The 18,151-nt window shown below is 41.2% G+C and overlaps 2 protein-coding genes across 5 annotated transcripts; one reads left to right on the top strand and one right to left on the bottom strand.

Moving 5' to 3' along the window:
* The first annotated feature begins 924 nt into the window (after window positions 1-924).
* scg3 (secretogranin III) lies at window positions 925-11,889 on the top strand. Of its 4 annotated transcripts, XM_055507414.1 has the most exons (13): window positions 925-1,184; window positions 1,795-2,153; window positions 2,745-2,797; window positions 2,954-2,996; window positions 3,183-3,407; window positions 4,423-4,565; window positions 4,831-4,989; window positions 5,079-5,283; window positions 5,605-5,721; window positions 7,308-7,391; window positions 7,676-7,786; window positions 9,099-9,188; window positions 11,052-11,889. In XM_055507414.1, the coding sequence occupies exons 2-13, from the start codon at window positions 2,051-2,053 to the stop codon at window positions 11,168-11,170; spliced, it is 1,452 nt and encodes a 483-aa protein (XP_055363389.1). In that variant the 5' UTR covers window positions 925-1,184; window positions 1,795-2,050; the 3' UTR covers window positions 11,171-11,889. The 4 variants fall into 4 exon arrangements, with proteins under 4 accessions (XP_055363389.1, XP_055363390.1, XP_029000272.1 ...); XM_029144439.3 differs by lacking the exon at window positions 925-1,184 and having other exon boundaries at window positions 1,287-2,153; window positions 3,183-3,395; XM_029144438.3 differs by lacking the exon at window positions 925-1,184 and having other exon boundaries at window positions 1,289-2,153.
* Window positions 11,890-12,405: 516 nt separating this feature from the next.
* On the bottom strand, window positions 12,406-15,875 carry lysmd2 (LysM, putative peptidoglycan-binding, domain containing 2). The gene is made up of 3 exons (XM_029144440.3): window positions 15,414-15,875; window positions 14,501-14,853; window positions 12,406-12,601 (listed from the first exon to the last, which is right to left on the bottom strand). Exons 1-3 carry the CDS (start codon window positions 15,657-15,659, stop codon window positions 12,556-12,558), a joined length of 645 nt encoding a protein of 214 aa, XP_029000273.1. The 5' UTR covers window positions 15,660-15,875; the 3' UTR covers window positions 12,406-12,555.
* Between the last annotated feature and the right edge of the window lie 2,276 nt (window positions 15,876-18,151).

Here is an 18,151-nt window from a genome sequence, read left to right as displayed (position 1 = left end):
ATAGAAAAATATGAAAGATGATTTGATCCTCATAAAAAAGGTTGTGCACTGTGAAGGAGATGTAGATGAACATTTCAGAGAAGGTTTTTAGCCAGTAGTTCATATGGTGTGGACGGTATTGAAATATTACAGTAATATTTATACTAAAATATTATAGAAAAATATGCAACATTACTATTTCCTCATATAAATGGTTGTGCCCTGTGAAGGACATGTAGACACATAGATTGGAGCAGGTTTTGAACCAGTAGGTCCTATGGTGTGGACGGTACTGAAATATTACAGTAATATTTACACAAAATTATAGAAAAATATGCAACATGACTATTTCCTTATATAAATGGTTGTGCCCTGTGAAGGAGATGTAGATGAATATTTCAGAGAAGGTTTTGAACCAGTAGGTCATATGGTGTGGACGGTATTGAAAAATTACAGTAATATTTATACTAAAATATTATAGAAAAATGTGAAAGATGATTTGATCCTCAAAAAAAAAGGTTGTGCCCTGTGAAGGAGATGTAGACACACAGTTTGGAGCAAGTTTTGAACCAGTAGGTCATATAGTGTGGATGGTATTGAAAAATTACAGTAATATTTACACAAAAATATTATAGAAAAATATGCAACATGACTATTTCCTCATATAAATGGTTTTGCCCTGTGAAGGGGATGTGGACACATAGATTGGAGCAGGTTTTGGACCAGTAGGTCATATGGTTTGGACGCTATTGAATTATTAATTTCTTGAAAATTCAAATATTTTATCGACGGTCCCTAAGTCAACGTCTTCGTGTACCGAGCGTTCTCGTTCTGTGTCCGCGTAGCGAACGCGAAATGCGGATCGCTTGTTCAAACACGGACCGCTTGTCTGGAGGTATTTTCGGTCGAATGTCTGTTGAATGTCCAACGTCAAACTAACTTCACCGCGGTAATGAGGGATTATATTGTCACGTTTTAACCAGTGCTAAGAACAAACCTTCATATTGCTATTATAGGTCAGGAGACCGTCTGCATTCTATCTGTGGCATAAGGTCTGATATGAAAATGAAAAAAGCCCATCGTTTCAAGAGGAGGCACAACCTGAATAGGTCACTGGAAAATCAACACAACAGCTGCAGAGTCCTGTGTAAAACGCGTGATTTGCCATCTAATTGCAGATGTTCTGATCTCATCAAAGCAAAGTGGTCAGTAAACGGGCCTTACGTTCCCCTTCTTGTTCGTGTGCCTAATTGTTTGCCGTTTTAATAACCGTTGCTATTTACTGCGCTGTGGATCTACAACCATGACGCAGGTTGTGGGTGACGCACGAAATGGGCGGATTTTCTGTTCCTAACGCTGCAAAAAATAGTCAAAGATTGATTTTATTTGATTTGCGCTTCGAACTAAAGGGAAATGGGTCAGCGGTGAAGTTAATGATTTGCATCTTTTTATATATTGTTTTAGCGTTACAGAAGACATAATTAATTACTTTGAGGGATAATTCATAGAAATTTACTGCAGTATACTTTTTTAAATGTTTTTTTTTAATCCTAGAATTATTTAAGCAAGTGATATTATGTATATGCAAAATTGGTGCTCATTTGTGTTGTTAGCAGATCAGCAACGCAACACTTATCTAACAGTCGCTCACTTAGATGGACACTTTTTGCAGTGTTCCCATCCTCTTCGTTTTCCCTCTCCGCCTCCCCTGGAAAGACAGAAGGGGCAGGTCTTCTTGTAGAGCATTTACTCCCTTTGCAGGTGATGCTATAGCTCACACGGGGCTTGGAAAAGCCTCCTAACTTATCTGATTAGAATTGCAGAGCGGTGACCTGGTTTCAGCACAGCGGCGCGTCAACAGCTCAATTTCAACGCTAACATTAAGCCAATACTTCCCAAGATCCGGTGCGTCCGAACGGCGGGACCCACAGGCGCCGCGTCCACGGCACTTTCAGCACCAGCGGTCGGCTGCAGCGGAGCTGTCCACACATTCAGCACTTCGCATGCCGAGGAGAGAACCAGACCACTCACGACAAGACACTCAGGAGATACCTGCACAAGTTTTATCAGGATGGCGTCAAAATACGTTGGCCTTTTCATCTTTTTCCATATTGTATCCCTGAACGTAATGAGCCAGACATCTGCCTTTCCCACACCTACAGCCTCAACAAATGGTGAGTTGGCCTCTAACCTGATGTAATATGTTTACCATAGTCTACGTTTTAGAAATATTACAAGTCAGTAAAAATGTCAGAAAGTACAAGAAGGTCATAAAACTGCATTCCGCACACACAGAAGAGACAATGCGCTGCAACATGCAGCATAGAATCAAATAAAATCTCTAATGCAGAACAGTTCCAGTCTATATGGACAGTGAAAGGGGATTGAGATTTTATAATTTTTTTTTAGGGAGCTACTATCTTAAATTCTCTATCAAGTTGCTGACTAGTAAAACATAACGTGAAGCAGTGCTTTCAAAAAGTTCAGCGGCAGCTCAGCAGAGACTGACGGGGTTTCTAACCGCCTGTGCTCTATTTTCGCCTCAGGTTAATCTTTTGTTTGCTAATCCGATTAAGCTCTGCCTCTGCTATGGTAAATTGGAGCAGCAAAAACAGCAGAAACGACCTCATAAATCTGCAAGTTTAAAAAGAAATGTATTCCAAAAGTCTAAAGTAGGTAGTGACACGCAGCTTTTTTCACTTCACAGAATGAAAAAAGTCTGCTTTGAATAATGTACTGTTGTATTTTTTTCTTTCCTGATGCAGATAAAACTGTGTACAACAGACAGCTGACAGAAGAAAGGCCTATACAAGCACAGGTGAGCCTGTTTCTGTGACCCATGTCTTTTCCAGTATTCCAGGCAAATTGATTTTATACTTCTTAAACAGCCTTGTCATTAGCTGTGCAAACACAGTGTATCACACATCATCCAGTGTCAGAGAGATGATTGGTTTAATGTTTGTCATTTCTCGAGATTGCTGAGGCGGACAGCGTAAAGGCTGCGGTCCAGTCAGCCGGTAAGAGGAAACATTATACTGCCAGTCAATTAAAGACTTTATTTTCGCTTGTCAGGTGGGTTATTGTTGCAGCAGTTCCAGTAACACAGGCTTTGTGTGTACAGAGAAATGATCAACTGTTGTTCCAACCACATTGAATGCTTCTTCACCGCTTGTGTTTCTCTGGTCTGATTCGTTTTGTTTTAGAGAGCAAGCGCCCCACGAGCTCCAAGGTCACAGAGTCACAGCAGGACCGTGACGGCTTGACTCTGCTCAAGTCACTGGCGGATGGCCAGAAAACACAGGTGAAGACAGAGGTGTCAGCCAAGGGGGTCCAGTATGTCCCCGATGAGTCTGATTCCACCAAGAGCCGGCGTCTGGTGGAGGACTATGACTCCACCAAGAATGGCATGGACAACGGCAAGTACCAGGGTATGCAGAGCACCTTGTGCTAACATCCTGAAGCCTTAAGGTACAGTAGGTTAAGTTGTTGACAACTGATGGAGTCAGAGTCCATCTGGCTGTGTGACTGAGGGCAGGGCCACGGGCTTCAGCCTGTCACTGGGTGGCCACCAGGCAGAGTTTTGGGAAAGAGGAGGCAGGGAAATCATGTGCTCATGATGAGGATAAGCAGAGACACGCAGATAGAGAGGACACGTGCCTGCAGGAGAAAAGATTATCCTCCATCTAGTTTTATTTAGAAAAAACAAGTAAAAGCATGGCTTAGATATTTAACCTCCCAATGTCCACTTCATGTTAAAGAATATTGTTTTTTACCTGCAATGGTGTTCATTACAGCAGCATACATTTCACTGTATGGATGCAATCTGATACCCAGCTGTCAGCATTGAGCTGAGCCTCTGCGGTGAGGTGACTCAGACACAAAGTGCTGAGTGCTCCACTCCATCGATTTATGCTGTCAAGCCTGTCAATGACAAGCAGCTCTGAATTTTAGTTCTTATTTTTTGCAGAGGCAGAAGTAGTTATAGCATTTGAACATACAGTAAAGTACTTCACAAACGTTTCAACCCATCGATACCGGCATTTGCAACAGGTTGTGTGTGTGTGTGTGTGTGTGTGTGTGTGTGTGTGTGTGTGTGTGTGTGTGTGTGTGTGTGTGTGTGTGTTCGCACTCGTTTTTGGAAGCAGCAGAGATAGTTGTGTAACAGTCAAGCTGTAATATTTGCACATTTCCAACTCTGTGGTGCAGATATTGATACATTGAATGTGAGGAAAAGAGAGTATGAATCATTTATTACTGATCTTTTCCTGCCTAACAAGAGAAGGAGTGTTTCTAGCTACTTAATAGGGAAGCAAAGAAGCAGCAGAAAAGACACAAAATGGTTCATACAGTTTGTGATGTTATTCACAAATTTATATAAAAAAAAACACATTTGAAACCACATTTACAGAGTCTCTGCTATGATGACTTGTCGTCTCCACTCAGATGACCCAGAAACCTTCCGTCAGGTTGATGGGACTCCGCTGACAGCAGAAGACATTGTCCAGAAAATCGCAAACAAGATCTATGAGGAGGACGACAGAGGGGTGTTTGACAGAATCGTCTCCAAGCTGCTCAAACTCGGCCTGGTAGGTTCTAAGCTTGGATTTGACAGCGTGTGGCGTGACATTTTCTCCGCAGGAGCTCCCTCCTTCTGTACTGCCTGTTTCATGGGTAGGAGAAGAGACGCATGAATTGTGTTTCATTCTGTCGTTTCAGTTGTAAAATTACTTTTCTGACACCCAATAAGGAGACTACATGAAGTCTGCCACTGCTCAGATTGCACACTGACACTACGCAGCTCGCCTTCCAGTGTTACCACATAGAACTCTTTTCTTTTGTGTTTTTCTGCAGATCACAGACAGTCAGGCAGACACTCTGGAGTACCAGGTAGCCGAGGCGCTCCAGGACCTCATCGCCAAGAACGCCAAGAACAACGAGATTGAAGGCGCCGAGAGCAATGATCGGGAGACCAAGGAACAGCAGGACGACCAGGGCTCTGACACAAACACGGTAAAGCAATGCAAATATTTAATGGTAGATGAGAAGATCGGTAGCAATAAAGTTGGCAGCAATGACCACTTAAACTCTTAAACTTCCAGGACACATGGGAGCAACCCAGGAGTCGCTACAGCAACAAGGAGGGAGATGAGGCTGATGATGATGTAGAGGAGGAGGCAGACAAAGATGCTGAGGTTCAGGGGGGCAATGCAGGTGACGAGGGCAACGAGGTGAGCCCCGAAGACGGACTCCAGGACCTGCAGTACTTCCCAAACTTCTACCTTCTGCTCAGAAGCCTCGACTCCGGTAAAAACAGAACCTCAAACTAAACTGGAGGATGCGGTGGCAGATTACATCATAGCCACAGAAATACTTTAGCTACTTCCAGAGATTGTACAGTAGTTCTTCAGAGCAACATCAGGACTAGGGAGCAGTTGTTGCTATGGGGACATGAGTCAATGTTGTATGTGTGCATGAAACACACACACACACAAAAAGATAATTGACCTTCCCATTATAATGCCCCCCCCTGCAGTCACCCTCCTGCACCTACACGGTTACACCAACACCACCTAGTAGCTGCCATAGACGGTGGCAATGAATTTGTCCTCTGATTTGCTGCTTCAGATCAAGACACTCAGGAGAGAGAGACACTGATTACCATCATGAAGACACTGATTGACTTTGTGAAGATGATGGTGAAGTACGGCACCATCACGCCGGAGGAGGGGGTGTCGTATCTGGGTGAGCCATGAAACAAAACCTTTTGTAGAGTCAACTACAAAGTTAGTCAGTTGGTTGTCAATATTTTTAACTGGGACATATTAGAATACTCATCAATACATATATAACAATAGAGTAATTGATCTTTTCTTTAGCTCTGAATGTTGACACAGCCTCAACATCATGTGCACCAGTATTATATGTGTGTTCGGCCTTGCCAATGTTGCCTCTTAGCCAGTATATAACTGTTAGGGGCATCCTATATAAAGATGCTGACGGCTGGCACATGAGTAGCCGGTAAGGTCGGCCACCTGCTAGAGACGGGTGTCATCTCAGCATCTCTCTCTCTTTATTTGTCTAAAAATTCCATTCAGCCCTAGACAAAAGGGACGGAAACAATAGTACATTTAATGTGCTTTTAAAACCAGCATCTAATAATTATCAACATGGGTTCATACTGGTTTATTACCTAGCAGATTGTTTTAAGTCTAAAGATGGAAAGTTTTTTACTGATCTAAAACAGACAAAAGATGTCAATCCACACATTAATTTAACAACACAAGAGCTGAGTTCATGCGGAATCAATAATAATCAATACTACCAGCAGCTGGGCATTGTTACTGCACAGCCGAGCAAATGACCACTGCTAGTGTTACACGCCAGTACAAAGCAGACGTATCACATTACACAAGATGTGGGTTTCCTAGGCAGCGCCTTTGGCTTTACACATCATAGGTTGCAGGGAGATGATAGGATGGACTTTCACCATCTCCTAGCAACATGTTTATGCCCCCTCTCTCTATGTCTATCATGAATCGAATGACAATGAGTCACCCAGGTCCACGACAGAGTACACACAGCTGTCAATCAGCAACAATGTGTCGCGGGCCTCAGGATAGACAAAAATAGAGGGATGCAGAGGATGAGCGTGGAGGAGGAAGAAAGATGATGTGTGTGGGCAGAGGGACTAGATGAAAAAATGGGCTTTCACTGTGCCACAGGTGGGAGGAAGCAACTTGAACATGCAAGGAAAGAACAAAGCAGAGTCAGATGGTTAAATAACAAGAAACAAAAGGAGGCTGGAGCAAATGTGGAAGAAAGAGGAAACCGTACGTCTCCATAATTCTGACGTACGGAGCTGAAGCTTTTGTTAGGGTCCATATATCTAATTATTAGTGACAATAGAAATCACTTTTAAAATCTGAACCCACCAAATGAAAACAGGTTCTTGGACAAACTAAAGTAAATTGTTACCAGAACCAGAGAGGATGAAATTTCAGTCTGTTCCTAGAACACCTGCTTCCTTTGTCTTTACACATACTGTGGTTTTTACCTCTTCAATCCATTAGACCAGTTGTTATCAATTGTCTCTGATCATCACATGAACTTACTGTGCCATTCACTAACAGATTTAGTCATTAATAAAATTTCTGCAGGTGTTTTACACTATTAGGTCTGCAGGTTTAGAAGCTTGTCGATACCGTTAACTGAAGTGTGTAGGAACTGTTTTCTAGTATTTAATATATAAATACATAAATTAACATTAACATTTGAGTAGAAATAATCCCTTCTAATTGCCTGTTCTGTCTGTTTTCACCATTCTGCAGAGAATTTGGATGCTATGATAGCCATGCAGACCAAGAGCAAGCTGGGCAAATCTCTTGGACTTCCTGACTTCACAGCACCCACTGGTAAACATCCTCATACTTTATTGTTACCCTGCAAATATGTAAATCATTCTAGTATAATATAGTAAATAATAATTAATTGCATAGGACAAGCATTAATCCTTGAATGTACCTTCATATATGTGCTCTCACATCTGCCTGTGAGGGCTACAGTCAGTAAAATGTTTTAAACTAGAATAATGACAGCTGCTCTAGAAAAATAAAAACCATCCATTGAATCCTTTACAGCTCACTGGTAAATTGAGGTCAGTGTTTTATAAATGACCCACTGTTGTTTCCCTGTGTAGGGAAAAATTTAGATGAAGATGACAACACTAAGGCTGAGGCTGCCAAGATGCAGAGGGAGTATGAAAACCTGAAAGACTCGACCAAGGAGGAGCAGCAATCTCCTGAGACCAGTCAGTGCACTACCTCGCTGTCAGATTTCAAATTGGAGCAGATTCACAAATCACCAGTTTTGTGATGTGAAAGATGAAAGGTCTATTTAGGACTTTTTGTTTTCAGGGCATCCTAGTTACATCCTCTTGTCCCTGAACTAGGCCAGTACAATATCACTCGCAGGAGAGATCGGCACAGCTGCTATTATTCTCTGTCCTTCTATGTTGCACTGTGCCCCCTCCCACTATAATCCACTGAAGTACACACATGCAGACACACACGGGTTTCAGAAAGTCAAACGACACACTGAGTAGATTATCACAGAGTCTCTGCAGGAAATGGAGTAAATCCCGACCGATGTCAGCTAAACTCTGTTATTTGTGTGTTAACTAGTTTGCATTATGTAACATTCATGTAGAAAAGTGTTATAATCCAAATTAACATGATTTAGCAAGAATGACATCCTAATTTGTGAATAATAACTGTTTATTTATCAAACTGTTTAATGTAGAGAAATGAAAATATTCTTCCACAATGGAAATTGGACCATACCCAGAAACTACTCAACTCAACTTAACTCAACTCAGCTCAACTTTATTTATAAAGCCCTTTAAAACAGCCTTGACTGACCAAATTGCTGTACATGGTAAGACAATATTAAAAACTACTACTTAACAATAAATAAACAACAAAATAAATAAAAACAACAATAAATACACAAAAATAAAACAAAATAGGAACAGATTCTCATGCGCAGTTAAAAGCCAGAGAATAAAAATGGGTCTTCAAGTAGGACTTAAAAATGAACAATGATGGTGACTGCCTAATGTGCAGTGGTAGGACATTCCATTCAGGTGCTGCAATGGCAAAAGCTCTGTCTTTTCCGCCTGGACTTTGGTACTGTCAGGAGAAGTTGGTCAGCTGACCAGAGAGACCGGGAGGGAAGAAAGATTCAGAACCAGCAAGGTTCACACTTTGCACTCACCAATACCGACCCAGGTTTCTGTCACACAGAGGAAATACAGGCCATTGGAGCTGAAGAAATCCTTCAGGATAAACGTTTTGTTGGTCAGCGATCTAGCGTTCACTAGGCCGATCCTGACTGGAGCTTGAAACCGGGCTTTAGAGCAGGACACCCAGGGAAGCACCTTCAGGTTACAGGGGTTCACTCTCCACTGGCGTGGTCGAGGAGAGCAGGGGTGGCGATGGGATCTACTACTAGAATATTGAACTGCATTAAAGCAAAGAGAAATATATTATTATCATTTTGTAATACAATGATTCTTGTGTGATTTCTCTCTATGTGTGTTGCTTTGTCTGTCTTGACCACAGGGCAGCCTGGCAAATCACAGACTTATCTGGAAGCCATCAGGAAGAACATTGAGTGGCTGAAGAAACACAACAAAGAGGAAGGCAAAGACGGTGAGACGTCTCCTGCAGAACCCAAACACAGGCCTGAGTCCTACTTGTCCTCTTAACAGGGGGCACGGGGGATCATTATGAGTGAATGCACTTATCATTTTAACTCCTCTTTGCTGAGCGTTAAGAGCCGGAACAAGCGAACCCTTGCCTCTTTGCTGACGCTTAGTGGGTTACAGACAAAGATAGTTTTAAGCCTCTTTTGTTGGCCTCAATTTGCAATTATTGTGGGATAACAGCAAAGATGCTTCATTTCAAACCTCATGAATATTTATTATTTCTGACCAGTCTGTCCTGCTGATTAGAGCCCTTGTACCTGTTTCTGCTTCTGTAGAATTGGTCCCGTTAATCTGTGAGTGTGTGAAAGGGAGACATAGCTCTAAGACATCAGACTCCACAGAAAGACATGAAACGGTCATCACGTTTGTCTTTTGAGTCATGCTGATTCCTCCAGATGGACACTGTTTAAGCATGTAATAGCTACGCAACACTAGCAATTGGCGTTTGTTAAGAAGCAGCATATGACCCAGAAACTGCACCAGTCTGCAGAGCTGTTAACGCTCTAGCGGATTAACACCCAGCAGTGTAGTCATCTGACAGGAGACACCGTCTGCTGGGCTCTCCGCGGTGTAAAATCAAAATATCCAGTGGCACCTAATTAAGCGGAGGAAGATAAAATGTTAAGTCCTCACTATGCAGTCCAGCCGTCCACTGGTGATCATTGCAAAAACAAGGTCATACAGAAACAAAAGTTAAAGCTGGGTCAGATTTCTATTTATTGTTAATGCTCATTGGGATGATCTAATCAATGATCAATAGGCACAAAAGCTGGGTTCACAGCACTGAGAAGCAGAGAGGCCAAAAGCAGCAGGGAAGTTTTGTTTGTTGCTCGTCTCTGACCCAGCTCTGTGCAGCACGCTTCATTAGCATTCTGGTGTAAGCCCGGGTTGTCTGGGACAACAGGGGCCTCCCCCGCCTGCCCCTTTGTGATCTGAGCAGATAAGGGCGTCAGAATAGGTGAGCTCACACCAAACATACACAAAATGTCCCACCAAAGACAAAATGAAGTTATTCCCTATGGGTCTTCTAAGAGACATGAAGGAAAAACAGGTCACAGTAAAGGGGTTGTTTTTTCTCCTTGTCCCTATTAACTCTAAATTTTCTCCCTCAGCTCAGACACAGAGGGAGGTGAACAGAAACCAGTGTCATAGAAACAGAGTGAACCACAAACCATTTATTTTGTTTACTCTAGAAAAAGCACCCATTAGGACAGTCTCAGCAGGCTCGGTGTGTGTGTGTGTGTGTGTGTGTGTGTGTGTGTGTGTGTGTGTGTGTGTGTGTGTGTGTGTGTGTGTGTGTGTGTGTGTGCGCACATACACCTACAAACCTCACAGATTAGCCAGAGGAGCAGATGTACATGGAGGCAAAATCCTGATTCTGGCACTTGGCTCCTGATGGTGAAGAATGAGCTGCCTCTAATCACGTCCTGTTAATCCCACAGGTCTTGTGTGGTAACAAGAAGGCAAATGTGTGTAAGTGGTGGGACTCTGTGGATGTCCCCTATCCTCCTGTTCTTCAGTTCAAAAAAATCAAACATAAACTAATTTAATTCATCTGAAAAGGCAGCATGCAGCAGCTCTGGTGTTCACGCTGTCATGTTTTGCTCTTTTTTCTTTGTGTTTCAATGCGGTGTCTCACACACGCTAACTCTGACCTTAATCCTGCTTGATTACAATTTCAGGGCCAGATTAGATCTTGTTTGGGTGTGCCCAGAGTGCCTGGTGATCTTATGATTCTGTATATCTGACGTATAACCCTACCCCCGTAGCCTCACAGCCCTTTGTTTGGGTTTTTTTGCTTTTCTAGATTATGACCTTTCTAAGCTGAAGGACTTCATGGACCAGCAAGTTGATTCCTACATTGAAAAGGGCATCATCGCCAAGGATGAAGGGGACACTATCAAGAGGATCTACAGCAGCCTGTAATTGTCCGTCCTTCAACAAATCATTGGCCTAAAACGCAGAATACTGGATCTGACGCTAGATCTCAAACCAAACCCTGATCATTTAAAGTTTCCTTCTTTTGGCATAGAAAAGTATATACTGTGTATTCAAAACTACCTGCTTTGGGGAAGTATCAAATTTAATACTAACTATAAACAGTAAATGTTTTCTTTATGTGTACTTAACGGAGGATTTGCAAAGTAAGACTGCAGAGTAATAATCAATACATCACATACTACATCATACGAAGCAGAAGCAAACTCTTTTATGTTCAACTAAATGCTAGAGATAACGTCAACATGACTCCAATTAATGTTGGGTTTGATGCTGTAGCTTTGTCATCAACTGTTTTTTGGTGCATATATACTCATTAGGTTTTACCTGGTTAGTCTATTAGGTTTATTTCTTTCTGCCACATATGTAAAACTTTGATATAGTCTTGCATTTTATTTACCAAAAATATATTTGTTGTGTATATCATTTTATCAGTTTGTGCTTTCCATACCGCTCTGTTCTGTTGTTATTTTTTCTCTGGCCCAGTAGTGGGCGATATTTTCATCATCAGTTCTCTGCACGTCTTTGTGAGGTCAACATTTCCATTTTAGGGAGACTTCAGGTCATAAGATGACGTATTTTTCAATGTAAATATTTGTGACTGTTTCGTAGAATGTAAAAGCGATTAAAACATTGCCTTTTCTTTACATATGTACTATAATAATAATGCTGAACTACAAGAACTTCAGATACCTCTGGTTTAAATACATATTTATTCTTTCCAAACAAACCGCCCCAAATAAAACTAAATATAATTAAAAAGCACAACAAAACAGCTATTACGCACAGATTTCCAAACAGTCTCCTGTCCCCTGGAAATAAATGAGGCAATAGGAACGTAGTCAAAGGCTTGAGTCCATCCTCCACACGTGGGCTCACACATCAGCTCAAACACTGATGAAGAAGGCCCGGATATACTGTACAATGATGCTACTATTCCAGGAGGGGATTTAAAAGCAGTTTCTATTCTAACAAGCTAATCCTTCTGGGACTGCTTAATGCTGTGTGTGTGTGTGTGTGTGTGTGTGTGTGTGTGTGTGTGTGTGTGTGTGTGTGCGCGCAGCAGGTGCTTCTATACAGCAGCTTCCGTAAGTACATGATGATGTGGATGAACAGTACTTTCTCTTCTTCTTCTTCTTTGTAACCGCATCTCAATAAATAAAAGGCAAACTGACACTTTTTTTCATCATGGTTTGGTAAAAGCAAAAAAAACGTCAATACCAAAGAGTCTAAGCTGTGGTAGTGCTTGTGTATGTGTGTGTGAGCGTATGTTGAAGACAGGGCTCCAGCAGCAATAGGCTGCCTCTTCATGTCTACTGGTATGATGTTGTGGGGGCCATGTAGTTCTCCTCTTTGCTCCTGCAAATGAAATGAAAAAGGCATTAATCAATAAAAAATGAATTGGAACACATAATGACAAATAAACTTTCTTTCTGGAGTGTCTAGGTGAGTCTAAATAATGAATGAGGTTGACTGGTCACAGCTCAAGGCTCATCTGTGCCAAGAAGAAGCTGACACTACAACACCCCAAAGTATCATCAACAACTTGATATCGAAAAAGCTAAAATTCAAGCCAAGCAGCTGGTTCTAATGTCCATTAAGCAAATAATTTGGTTCAATTAAAATTCAACTCAAATTCTACTGAAGGGAGAATCAGAAGAAGGTAAAGTATCAAGATGAAGCTCTTTTCTTGGTAAAATGCATCCCCAATGACAACAGGATCAATCCTTTACCCTTAGGAGAGTTAAATCATATGAACAGTACATTGCACTGCCTTCAAGGAGCCAAAAATATCGTTGCATGTCATGTTGATTCTATTGCAGTCAGGTGAGCTCTTCAAAACGAGTCAGCAGCAATGAGCAGCCTGAAGTAGAGCAGTGTGATGATTGACCCTAGTTTTGACAAGGTGAAGAACTAAGTTCAGACTAATTAATAGTAAAATATGAAAATTGGAGGAAGCTCACTTTTAACATACTTAATGTGTGTCTATGTGCACCCTAGTGTCATATAAATATACCAGAATGTCTAAAAGGGAATTTTGCATCGTAGGGGACCTTTTGGAATGACCATCTGTCTCCATCTCCTGCATATTTCCATTTACCAGTTGGAGATCTGGTACAGTCCAAACAACAGCCAAATACAGCCAGGGCACTATGTACAGATTACAGCCTGTTTAATTGGCTAAATAAAATTATTAATTAATTAATAATTAATAATTGTTAAAGTACTTTACTTTAAAGTACTTTTAAAATGAGAATGTTATCACAAGGAAAAAACATTATCCTAACGGTAGTATTGTATTAAGTATTCTACACCTAATCTCAATTTAAGCAGAAAGATTGAACAGTGTGGATTTAGTTTGTGTAATGAAGAATACAGGTTTGTGGTTAGATTCATCCTACAGAAAGCAAACGGGCCTGTGTTTGCTCTGGGATGTGTGAACATGCAGGGAGCCCATGTTTGTCTTAACACACTGCAGCTCTCCCCATGGCCTTTAGATGTGGCTGGAATTAGAGGCAGGGCTTCACACAAAGTTTAGCTTAGGAAGTAAACACAGCCCACAGAGACAAATAAAAGCTTTGACTTACATCATTGCACAAGGCTTGTGCTGACGAAAAACAAAACACAGGTTACTGGCATCATTAACCAGCAGCCAGAGATGGATGATGATAATAATGTCGATGTCAAGTGATGTCTCAAGTTTTCAAATATACACCAAGTAATGCAGCGTAAAAGTAGCAAAACACCCGGGTAAAGTGAGGCCAGCAGGAGGGAAACCACCATAACCACAGCTGCAGGAGGTTCGACAGAATGTTACAAGGAAAAACGTCTAAAATTTGAAGAAAAACTGTGTGACTGCGGAGAGTGTCTTGGCTCGAGTGAGAAGTACTACAGTAACAAGGCCCGCGTTTCATGAATGTGAAACATCCACTACTGAGCAGATGTGAAAGCTAGGCTGAAGTACTAAATACCAGATTGATGCCTAACATACCATTTAGCAGTTTTCTGCCGATACAGACTTTTGAATTTCACCTACTGAGCTCAGGGCAGCCACAACCTTAGTCAAGCATTTGTGAATTCACATGGAAATCTGAACTAGTTCATATTCATTCTGACCACTTCACCCAAGACTACTTCTGCATTAACAATATCATAGTTGAGTGTTGAGTGGTAGCCAGGTCTAAAATAGCACATAATCAACACACACACACAAACAAACACAGAGACAGTTAGTGTTTTTTTTCCACATCACCTTACCTTACTTCCTCCTCTTTCAGTCTGCATGCAGCCTGCTTTGACTGTTTAATTTGCAAGTCCAGTCTGTGTAAGAAGTCTTTGGCTGACAGCTCCTCTGGTTGGGACTGGGGCTGAGGAGGTTTAGAATCCTCAGTGAGTGGGGAGGGGGGTGGCGACGGCCCCTCAATGTCTTGTGTTATAATACAGGGCATATCTGCGCCCTGGCACGCTGCTTCACTGTCCCCATCAGGAGATTCCAGAGACAGTCCATTAAATATGGAGCGCTTCTGCAACACCACCGGGATGTTGAGGCTGTTCTTTAAGAAGATGCAGTCATTGCTGAACAACTTATTCGCTCGTTTAATTTGCTCCATCTGGCAAACAGGAAGAGAAAAGTGCAGTGTACTATTTTTTTACCTATTGCCTGGGTGTTCAACACACTTCAACACAATCAGATAATCAGAAACTGGTCATTCATTAGTAAAATCCATACATCACACGTACACAGTAAACCTGGAACTAATGCTCCCCATTCAGGAGACACCTGCACATCCAGCCCAGGTTTAATTATCTGAAGGCTCCTTGTGAAAACGGGTTGAAGGCTGAGGCCAAGTGAAGTAAAACTAGTTTCGGCTGGGCTACTTTCACTTGGATACAATCTAGAAAGACACACAATTGTTTTACAAGAATAAGGAAAACTAATAAGTGAAAGCTGAGCAATGGTGAAACTATTTAGTAATTTCAGCTGAAGTGAAACTAGCAGATGATTGTTGGCTCACAGCTCTCTCTTATGACTGTAGGATGCTAAAGAGTAGCAGCACTAGGCCAGGGTGAATGATGACTTAAGTCGAGCCCTGGCGCTCAGTGGTGAGACCTGATGAAAAATGAACTAACTGATTTCCTCTGACATCCTCCAGTCGAGCAGCAGCCTTACCGTGACACCGTACTTCAGAGCGATCCCTTGCAGGGTGTCGCTGTCTGTAACGCGATGCTCTATGTACTTTTCCCCCAGAGAGGCCGTGACGCTGGCTGTGCTTCCGTACGAACGGATCTTGGTCCGTGCGAGGCTCTGGGACAGTTCGCTCTCTGACTCGGAACCGGACCTGGACCGAGGGAAGATGGGCTGGCCAATTCGTCCTCCTCCATCCCGCATCGGCAATACAGGCGAGAACTCCGCCATCTTCTCTGTAATAAATATAGAGGCGAGTTGCCCCTGTGTGTCCCGTTAACGCTGCAACCGACTCGCTGTAATGGCGTGACTGGACTCAGGGGACAGGGACGGCCCCATGCCCACTCATCTCCTACTTGTCGGCCCAGGGGAAGTAAATGTTTCAGGGACCACTACCTCACTGCTCGCTTTTGTCATATATCCGTTATGCTGACGTAAACACGCACAGAACGTAAGAAACGTATAGGCGGAAGTACAGCAATACTGTTTCCGGTTTTACTTGTGTCTTATATCAAAATAATGTTAATAAATTTGTTCCGTAGGAATTGAAAGAAATAATAAACATAGGATTACAGTAACTCAAACCTTTTAACGATATCGCTTGGACAACCTTGTTTTTAGACAACCTTGTTTTTAAGTTTAAACAAACTATTTTAAGTTGTTTTTATTTATAATAATTAGTTTACAATAACTGTGAACTAAAGGTCAAATTCATCAAACGATGAAGAAATAAAGTGCAGTTTGTGTGCAAGACAAGTATGTAATGTCCTTCTTAAAGATTTATATGACTGAAAATCTAATAGAAGTGGAGACGTTTTTGTTTCACAATGTTTCACATGGTGGTGGTGGAACATTCAGCAGGTTTCTGTGACCACTAACCACTGGATGTGACATCTGGACTCTCTGCTATTAAATCTGTGCGAAAAGTCTGGTTAACAATCCCATGACAGCCCATGCAGGAAAATGCTGTGTTTAACCACGGGTTTTATTAACCACACAGTAAAGCCATAAAAGATGAGAAGTCACTGTTAAAAAACTATAAACACAAATTTTAACTATACATTTAAAATTTTAAAATCAAAAGGTTGAAACCAAAGCTGAAGCTGCGAAATCACAAAATAATGTATATTAAGCTTTCCTATAAGAAAAAACGATTCTACAAGTTACATAAAATTTGACACAGATGGAATAAGATAAATACTTTGTATTCATCTTGCCCAGGTGCAAGTAGGTAATCCGTTATGATAGAATGGCAAATAAAAGACTATTAATGAGCCAAAAGAGACAATCTCAGTTAATTAACCACACTCTGTGATAGTCAATGTATTCTGGATGGTTGGTACTGCGCAACTGACACAGGTATTTTCTATATTAAATTAGAACAATAATGCTACCTAATACAGGCCCTTACTCTATTGTGCTGGAAATAATACATTTTTATGTAGTGTGGGTGAAAGGTAATGAAATGTAAATTACAAGGAGTACTAATGCTGCAGGTGTTACCTTGTTACCTGCACAAGTTGTGCCAGCTCACTGTAGAACAAATGCTGGAAAACAACGTTCATGACATGAATGATTAATTTATTTAATTAACCTTTTTGTTGTGCCTGTGGTAATTTCTCTTCATGAAGTGTTAAACTGATATTTATGGATCGCAAATGAATTAAATAAAACTATTATTAAATGAATTAAATAAAACTTAATTATATTTATTATTACATCTACCTACATACTACGACCTCTACAGGATTGTCTTGGCAATGCAATTGCTTGGGGATGCAGATTAACTAAGTCTCTTTCAACCCACCAGATGGTGATATTTAATCACACGTTGATGTTGGAGCATTTAGAAACACCTGGATGCTTTACAAAACTTGAACCACACTTTTATTTGGAGCAAATAGGGCCAATAACAAAGATCGATGGACAACATAATCACAATGCTTCACTTACTCTGGATACTATGCAAACCTGCTAACGACAAACCGATGTCTAGTGTTTATTAGAATCAAGAGATGTGGGATATAGAGATACTAAAGGAAAAACAGTAACAGTTTTTGGATAACTTGTCATACATTTGTTTGTGTCTTTTGATTATATCCTTTCCCTCTAAATCTATGAACATCTGTTTACTGAGTGCATGTCATGAGAAACAAGGAGAGAAACACACAAAGGGCACAAGGCAGCGTTTCAGGGTAAAACAAATTAAAGTACATATGAATCAAGTGACTTGTTCTCAGATACCACACCCTCTTAACAAAATACGTCACATAAATGTACGATTAATCAATGACAAGGATAGTTTATAACTGTAATTTACAACATCTGTTGTCTTTTTACGTCACTTAGCTTCAAGTTGAGGCAAGTCAACTACCTGACCTACACCTAATCCAGGCTCCTGACAAGCAAATGCATTACCATCTCAGGCAATCAGACTTCCTGTGCTAAAGCAGGAATATCCTCTAATTCATTATGTGTCTCTTCAGCTTTGTATGCTATCTGTACTGTATGTGACAATTTTCATTACTTGTCACTTTAAACTGTAGAAATGTTTTCATGGACCGACAGACAGCTAGAAGCTATTCGTTCGATATACATGTAGGCTATTATTTCACATGCCGAGCAGTGATTATTCATACAGTAGTAGTTGTCTAAGGAAACAGTTGTACTTAACTTACAAAAGCACGCCACTATATGCTACAGTCAGATTCTAGGTTTGGATC

The sequence above is a fragment of the Betta splendens genome, chromosome 3 (assembly GCF_900634795.4).
Source record: "Betta splendens chromosome 3, fBetSpl5.4, whole genome shotgun sequence".
In the NCBI taxonomy this organism is placed as follows: Eukaryota; Metazoa; Chordata; class Actinopteri; order Anabantiformes; family Osphronemidae; genus Betta; species Betta splendens.
This window is presented reverse-complemented; position numbering and strand designations above follow the sequence as displayed.